The sequence below is a fragment of the Monopterus albus genome, unplaced genomic scaffold (genome assembly GCF_001952655.1).
Source record: "Monopterus albus unplaced genomic scaffold, M_albus_1.0 scaffold270.1, whole genome shotgun sequence".
In the NCBI taxonomy this organism is placed as follows: domain Eukaryota; kingdom Metazoa; phylum Chordata; class Actinopteri; order Synbranchiformes; family Synbranchidae; genus Monopterus; species Monopterus albus.
The window spans coordinates 1,948,088-1,956,870 of NW_018128150.1; the positions used below are offsets into that span (position 1 = coordinate 1,948,088).

At 39.5% G+C, this 8,783-nt stretch overlaps 1 protein-coding gene across 3 annotated transcripts in view; it reads left to right on the forward strand.

Annotated features, from left to right (window-relative positions):
* The window catches only part of LOC109972797 (CAP-Gly domain-containing linker protein 4), a 49,987-nt gene extending 42,064 nt beyond the window's left edge, over positions 1–7,923 (forward strand). Inside the window, exons 11-17 of one of the 3 annotated variants that reach the window (XM_020621936.1) lie at positions 687–881; positions 1,006–1,140; positions 3,475–3,598; positions 6,435–6,487; positions 6,596–6,674; positions 6,992–7,109; positions 7,679–7,923. In XM_020621936.1, coding sequence (XP_020477592.1) covers positions 687–881; positions 1,006–1,140; positions 3,475–3,598; positions 6,435–6,487; positions 6,596–6,674; positions 6,992–7,109; positions 7,679–7,711 — 737 coding nt within the window. In that variant the 3' untranslated portion in view covers positions 7,712–7,923. Of the gene's footprint in view, positions 1–686; positions 882–1,005; positions 1,141–1,699; positions 1,820–3,474; positions 3,599–6,434; positions 6,488–6,595; positions 6,675–6,991; positions 7,110–7,678 lie in introns of those variants that run through there. The other 2 variants (XM_020621937.1, XR_002276741.1) reach the window with 2 other exon arrangements.
* Positions 7,924–8,783: the final 860 nt, after the last annotated feature.

Sequence of the window (8,783 nt, forward strand, 5' to 3'; positions counted from 1 at the left end):
AGAGAAATTGAACTCAGGTGCGATAAACCAGTGTTTTGACAGGGGGGCAAACACTTGTTCACACAGGGCTTTGTAGTTTTGGATTTTGTTTTCCCTTAATAATAAAAACCTTCATTTAAAAACTGCATGATGTGTTTACTTGTGTTATCTTTGACTAATATATAAATTTGTTTGACGATCTGAAACATTACAGTGTGACAAACATGCAAAAAGATAAGAAATCAGTAAGGGGGCAAACACTTTTTCACACCACTGTATATGCAAGGAAAATAAATGTATTAAAGTAACCAAAGCGCAGTAGTTCTGGACAATCATCAATACAGTTTTGAAAGGTATGAAAAGTAACTAAAAGACAATGAAGAACTGAAAAGTAACTAAAGGTTATAAAGTAGCTAGAGCCTATAAGAATCAAATCTTACAGCATTCATAAGAAAACAATAGAGGAAATGAACACTAGTCTCTGATATAAGCCTAAATGGGTGGATGGTTGGTTCAGTATTAACAGAGGAGGTACAGGGTTTGTGCTGTGTGACTTTAAACAAGTAGAATGAAAACATTCACAAGTAATGTGTTAGTGCAACTTAAATGTAACCATTTATACACTTTTTTGAGGTGTCTGTCAATTGTTTTGTAAGGTTCTTTCTTTAAATTACCTGTCACTCGTTCCTGTGTCATTTTCATCGCAGGTGTCCTCTCTCGCTCTCTCTCCTCTTCTTCCTCTTCACTGGATTCACGGCATGGGTCACGCACCAAATCTCGTCCACTGCCAAGGCAGCGCCTTTCTGCCAGACAGCACAGGGAGCGCATTTCCCCAAGTCCCAGGACCACACCCTCACCAGTTCTTCGTTCTTCCTCTGGCACTACTGTGCTTACTACTGCAGGTCTTTATCATTGTAACACTATTATTTCAGGACTTTCCCATGATTACAGAGATCTAATGGAACCAAACTGGGGGCATTGTTTTAGCTGTCACAAAGTAATGAAAGACTTTGTTCATCTGTCCAGGTTTTCGAAGCTGTGCGCCGTCAGCTAGTAGCCCTGTGTGTGAGGGCCCTGAGGTGCACCTGGGTGAGAGGGTACTGGTGGTAGGCCAGAGAACAGGGGTAGTCCAGTTTTATGGAAAGACCAGCTTTGCTCCAGGTCAGTTCTTTGTCACAGTTTGGTAGTTGAAACCACTGTAAACTTTGGTAGCAGTGTTGTTGTATCTGTATAGTTTGGATGGCACTCCAATCATATGCCTGAATCATTAGCTAATATTCAAAAACGTATTTTTTAAAATAATTTATCCCAACACAAAATAACATGTTAACAAAGCAAGGATGATTTAAACCAGCAAATACAACCCCAAATCAGAAAACACTGGGACGGAATGCGAAATGAAAATTAAAACTGAAAAGAGTGATGTGTGAATCATCTATGTCCTGTATTACATAGAAAACAATACAGTAGCACATTATTTGATGTGATACCTCATCAATTTTATTTTATCAAATATGTGCTGCTGTATTGCAAGTAATGACGACAGGGAGTGTGTCAGTGATATTTCCACTCCAAATCAAAAGCACTATAACAAACCAAGGTCACCACTGGGGAGCTGCTCAGCAGGTTCAGGTTGGCCCAGACAGCAGGATCTTTATTTTATGGTTAATTTCAACCTTTCCTCAGTCTTATTGTTTATCATGATTTGTTACCATTTCAGGACTGAAATATGCAGCTCAGGGTCGGTCCCTGACCTTGAATGGAGAGATCCGACTCATTGCCTGATGTATTCCCCTCATAAACCGCCTCCCAGACCCTGAGGAGGGAGCTTGTTCATGAGGTTGTCAGCAGTCCATTGATGTTATGTGATTGAGGGAAAGGCAACAGTGACGGGCCTTCGCCCCCACGTTGCCCAGTCCAGGCTCCCCAGAGTGACCCCAGATCACATACCCGAATACCCAAATATGTTGATCGGGAAGAAAGATGAGTGAATAAATATGATACAGTGACTCATGATGGTAACTGTAAAAAGTAGTGAAATAAAGACAAAAATAAATAAAATATGAGCAAGGAAAAAAGGGGGTGGGGACAGGGTGGGTGCAGATTATACTGTATCAATGAACAGTAGAAAAACAGGGATGTAGTATCTTAGCCATGATAGCAATAACAGTCAACAGTAAAGTTAACAATGGCCATAAAGATATTAATAGTGTCTTCAATAAATCTTAGATTTACTGAATATTGCATGACCTTGATTATTTGCAATGTGAATGGTGTACAGTATGGGTATACACCTACAAATGCTCTCGAGTCTTATTAGTATTAGCATTTGATACTAATTCAGTGAAATTGTGTATATGACTAATTTGACAATATGCAGCAGTACATGTCCTTAGGCTGTTGGGGTAAAAATCACCAAACTGTGCTCTCTGGCAAAGGTTTAGTCATATCAGCCTTGGCTGTATAGCACCTTGTGTTTAGGAAAAAAAAAAACTATAGAAAATATTAAAAATTATTATCCTGTCAATAAATCTTTTCTTACCTTGCTGTTTGACATACTGCAGTTTTCTTTAATGTGCCATAAATTTATCTTGGTACTTTTAATTAACTGGGCAGCAAACTAGTGAACCGATGCTTTGTTCAAATAATTATTTTAATATACAGATGAGTGACATATTAAACGTAAAACCAACATAAGGCGTCTCAGTGAGGCGTCGGGCTACCAGAAATGCTTCGGTGAAAACACTGAGTTAGTGAGAAGACACTTGGCTGCTGAACAAAAGTCACAGAAAACCCATACAGAAGATAGGTTGTAGTATTCATTAATATTTAGGCAGTAGTTGTTCCCAGGCTTCAGTCATGTATGACTAAGTAGTAACATATCTCTCACCATTGAGCATCATATTTGAAGGGATTTAAAACGTAGGTTTCTTATGTTACTTAAATTGGTGCTAGTAGGGAACTGTCTCTTTATACTAAAAACTGCTCTTCTTGCTGAGCACTTCACAATTAATGGACTCCTTTTTAGCATTTTGTCTAGATCTTAATGTGGCACCCGCAAGGTGTCTTATAGTCATTATAAAGTCATTAAGCCTCACATTGAATAGTCGCATCATTTTACAGGGCAACAACTGAAAATTAGTGCTAAAAGAGAGTATTTATTTAGGAGCTGCCTGCTATGCTGTATGGTGAAAATATTTGCCAAGTGACATGGAAAGCTGTCCTGAAACACTTGCATTTTAGCGTTGTGTTAACAAATTAAAAAAAAAAAAATTGCATTGTACCAACATTTACAAGACTAACTTTCCATTTACTGAGGTAGTAATGTAGCACCCTTCTGGCAGCCAAATGTTCAGCTAACTGCTCTTCTGTGTACAATCTATCCAGCAAACCTGCACGACCTGCCAACACACCTGATATTTTCAGTTACCAACATTAATGATTTATACACTCAGTAAGTGGTCCCTTAACAGTACAGCGTCTTTGTCTGTGCAGGTCTCTGGCTGGGCATTGAACTGGACAAGCCAAGTGGTAAGAATGATGGATCAGTGGGAGGAGTGAGATACTTCAGCTGCCCACCTAAATATGGTGTTTTTGCTCCTTCATCTCATGTTCAAAGGTGAGTGCAGGCCCTTATGTAGCTTATGTTTTCCACTAATGTTTAATTGGTCCACAGAAGCAAAAACAAGTATCTTTAAGGAATTTTTCTAACTTGAGATCAGATTTTGAGAGAATTTGCCCAGAAGATGCTCCGTGTCATTGCTTTCCATAAATATTGTATATCTGATGATACCATTTATACAAACTTTATCATATATAAACATTTTGTTTGGTCATAAGCGGACATGCATGCAAATTTTAAAAAAGACATTTTTGACTTGGATTTATTTCTAAGTAGAACTTTAATTGTTTCTGTCATTACAGAACAAAAAAGCATGAATGTTGAATAAAATAAACATTCCTTATGATTCCCCCACTTCAATGTAAAATTCTGTTCAGAAATGTAAAATGAAAGCTTTTTTTTTCCAACTTCGTAAGCCACTAGTTTCTGCATTTTTCTTTGCAGTCCTTTCAGGTCTCTTCTTTCTGTACCTCATCCACATCCTCCATGTCTGCCTCCTAGCTAACTACTGTATAAAAACACATTTTGATTTATTGTTTGCCAGTGAAACTTGAATACCATAAATCAACTATATTCACCAGTGTAACATCATCTAACTTACTTGACTGGATGTGGTTCCTTTCTGGAGGTAACCAAACCTTGCAGAAGGGCAACTGTCAGCACAGCACTCTACCAATCAGGCCTCTATGGTCGAGTGGCCAGATAGAAGACCTTCCTCATTAAAAAGCACATTACCAGCCTGCTAGGAGTTTTCCAAAAGGCACCTGAAAGACTGTCTGACCATGAGAAGCAAAATCCTCTGGTGTGATGAACCAAAGACTGAACTACAGTATTTAGCCACAACTCCCAACAGCATGTGTGGAGAAAACCAGGCACTGAGCATCACCTCACTAATACCGTCCCTACAGTCAAACATGATGGTGGCAGCATCATGCTGTAGCAATGTTTTACTGGAAGACTAGTCAGGAAAGAAGTAAGGATGAATGTTGAAAAATGTAGAGCAATTCTGAATGAAAACCTTCTCCTGGAGTGGCTTCAGGAAATCTCTGTAAAAGGCCTGGACTGCCCCAGCCAGAATCTGGACCTAAACTCAATAGAACATCTGAAGAGACCTGAAACAAGGCTTCACCAGTGCTCCCCATCCAATCTTGTTGACCTGGAAGAATTCAGCCAAGAAGAATGTTAGAATATTGCAAAAGAAACAGTGTGGAAAGCTTGTAGCTTCATTCTCAAGAAGACTTGGGGTTGTTGTTGCTGCCAAAGGTGCTTTAACCAAGTGCTAAGTCTGAATATTTGTATAAATGGGATATTTTAGTTTCACTGAGGGGGTGAATCACTTTTAAGATGAGTCTGAAACATAATGGTGTGGAAAACTTGAAAAGGTCTGAAAACTTTCCATACCATCTTTCTAGCACAACGTTTTTTTTTCCAAGTCCAATATAGAATAATGGCATGTTATAAGTCCAGAAGACAGAACATGGAAGAAAAGACAATGGAGACAGGTTGTGTTGAAGAGAAGTGCTCAGCCACCAACATTTATCACTAAACTACTTTTACTCTATAAAGCCAGCAACACAAAACATCATTCTTGCAGTGAACAGGTTGATTATAGTATGAATCAAATTGCAATATTGTCAGATAATCCCTTAACCTAAGGTTAGAACAGTCATGCAGCCACAAATCCACCATACTAAATTAGTTTCTTGTTACTGTCATTCTCCCAGACACAGAGAAACACATGTATAAAAACTGAGTTTTTATCTGTCTAGCTGTGTTTCTTGAAGATGCCTAGATCATCTTTAAGATAATGACTTTATGTAACTCTAAACATAACTGGTAACATCCAGCTATAGTTGTCCAACCCTCTCTGTTTCATACTGGCAAAAAAGATGTCTGGGCACCAGATTTTTTTTTTTTTGTTTGCCTCATGTAAACTATGGCACAGTGGAACCGACAATTCCAGATGTATAGGTGGCTATTTATGGAGCTTATTTAATCCTGAGGATATGGAACCTGTTGTCTGGCATACATATTCACAAGGCACTAGGTTATTCACTGTCAGACATTGGTTTTTGTTTTTGCTTCACATTTTGAGAACAAATGTTTATTTATTTATTTATTTAAATTCAGTTGGTCTCCACTTCTTTTGCTGGTTCATCTCAGTGCCGTTTCCTCTTCCCATCTCATCACTCCGCTCACTTTTCCTGCTGTTGCTTCCAGCACCTGTTTTCTTACCATCCCTTATTGATGTCCTTTCCTGTCTTTTTTTTCCCCCTTTGTAATTAACCCTGGGGCACATAGTGTGCTCAGTGGAGAAAATCTCACATTCTCTTCATTTAGCAACTTGTTTCTCCTTCTTTCTTCTCTTGTTAGCAGCTATCCCAAGCCATTAGTAAAACAAACAGCTTTTCTAATACACCCCCCTGCCTTTTTTTTTGCTCATTTTTCAACATTTCACTTCTTAATGACTTCCAAAACCCTAACATTGTTATAGTTGCACAGAAGCTTTAGAAAACACCAATAAACAGGACAAGTGCTCTTGTGCTAAAAATGACTTATTTTCCTTGTTGGTGTTGTGAGACAGGGGGCCATCATCAGATGAAGTCAACCTTATTTACATTTGAACTCTAAAATGTTAAATACAATATCTGCCAGTATTTAATGAATTTTCAAAAGGGACATTTTAATATACAGTATTTTGCTCCACATTAATTTGCTAAGGATTATGTGATAAACTGGGTCAGTGTAATTGGAGGTTTTGTGCAGTAGGTTGACTTGCGTTGAAAACTGATTGGAAAATGTAAAGTTTCTTAATTTTTTCTTTTACTCCCAGGATCCATGGATCTGTTGATTGCCTGTCAGAGCTGTCGTCCTCACGCCTCAGCGGTGAGATTATATGCATGTGTGTTTGCGTTTATTGTTCTGAGTGCTTGTGAAGTCATTCTTGAGCATGAATCTGTATGGGAGTACTTGACTCTTGTGATTGTCATACAGGGACTATCCGTCGCACTCTCAGCACATCATCGGCCATTGCCCCCCCAAAGGAAACGAATAAAAGAAATCCTGTTACCAGGTGTGCCCCTTTACACACAGCCCACACATTTCTTCCTTGACCAGCATTTCAGTTTCACCCTAATCCCTTGCACCAATCAAAATCAATACTGAAAAGAGGCAGTGGCATTAGTCAGCCAAAGGTTCCTTTTTTAAATGGCCCATGCATGATTGTGGCTATAATGAGAGAGAACAGAGAATTGAAGATCAATCCCTCAAACACCGAGATCCAATGAATCTCCCACTTATTTCTGATACATCCTCTCACTCTACATACCTTTTTTTCACATATCTTTCTTGATGTATATTTTCTGTTTGCACAATTCTGTTAAACAAAAGAAGTTGTTCCAACCCCCATCGTCGGCACCGGAGTACAGTCGGTGGTAGCAGTGGTGTTCCTGGAAACACGGCAGGGGCCAGCCCCTCAGCCAGCTCTGACGGACAGGTCCGCCTGCAGGTGGGTATGCAGGTCCTGCTGAGCAGTGCCAATGAGATGGCGTTCATCCGTTATGTGGGCACAGCAGACTTTGCCCCAGGCCTTTGGCTGGGTCTAGAGCTCCGAAGCCCCAAAGGCAAGAATGACGGCAGTGTAGTACTTCACTTGTCGACCCGGCCATGGAGTGCTGGTTCGTCCGAGCCGTGTAACCTACCACGGAATCAACGGTTCACGCTTGGTGAATGAGAATAGCTGAGGATTGTAGAAAACAGAGTGGTGTGATTTCAGTGGAGAACATGAGATGACTTTCATAGTTTAGTCAAAGCAAAAAAAAGTTAGATTGACTCCTTTTGTTTGTTTAATTGAGCATTATTGATTTTTCTCATTCATATACAGACAAGTGACAAATGAAAGGAAAACCCAACATATAGTGCCTGAGTAAGGTGTTGGGCCACCAGAACAGCTTCAGTGTTACTTGGCATTGACTCTCCAAGTCTCTTAACTGGGATGAACACCAGTCTTCCAAAAGATTTGTTGTTTTGATGGTGGTGGTGGGGAAGCTAACACATCATTCCAAATGTCTCCCATAGGTTTTAAACTGGGTTGAGATCTGGTGGCTGTGAAGACCACAGCATACGAGTCATCATTTTCATACTCAAACCATTCAGTGACCCCTCGTGCCCTGAGGATGGGGGCATTGTCATCCTGGAAGAAACCACTGCTTTCTTTGGGTTTTTTTCTTCAATTTGTCACCTGTTTGTAGTTGGTCCTCTGTACTCTTCAGCAGTGATGTGAATTATAATAATACAAGCACTTGTTACTTTTTAAAATTTTACACTACTGTATTATTATTTGGTGGAAAATATCTGCAAAGAAAGCTCTTTACAGAATTAACATTACATTTTGTTATGGCAAGATGAGGGAGGAAAGTCTTGATAAGACAGAAGACACTGCGCTGTTTAATCGGACTGCACAAACGACATGATAGATCCTAAAATGGTAATAGTTGGTATGACTGTGCACACAGGAAAACCTTTCTATACTCAAAGCTAATTTTGATTACACAAAGTAGAGACTTATCAGGTCATGTAGCCTCTCTAACCAAAAGTATATTTGTGCTGAAGTGCGTATTAACAGTACTTTAAAACAGGAACCCCTCCATAGGCTACAGATCGCTGATGGAAGGTGAGTCAAACCTAAATTTTTTTTCTTTGTGAATTAAACAGGATTTAATGATGCTTAGATCTACATCATCCTCCATCAGAATAAAATGACATCAGCAGAAGTATTTTCCTCCTACATATTCAGTGACTGCCCTTTAAATCCTTCATAGATAAATGATGGTTAGATTATACACTGCTCAAAAAAATTAAGGGAACACTAAATCACTCATTGGATCTGAAGAACAAATTATTCAAGTTGAAAATTAAAGCACACTGTATAATTAGAACAAAATGACAACAGTCAATGGAAACCAAAATCATCAACCCATGGAGGCTGTATTCAAAATCCTGCACCAGGAGGAGCCCAGGGCCTACTGCATCAGCGTAAGATCTGACAGTCACTCAGGTTTTCATTCCTGTACCTCACAGCAGTCAGGGTACTGCTGGCTATGATATGGAGGCCTGTCTCCAGCCTCTTTCATGTGTGCTCAATGTGAACCTGCTCTCATCTGTCAAGAGAACAATGCTCATC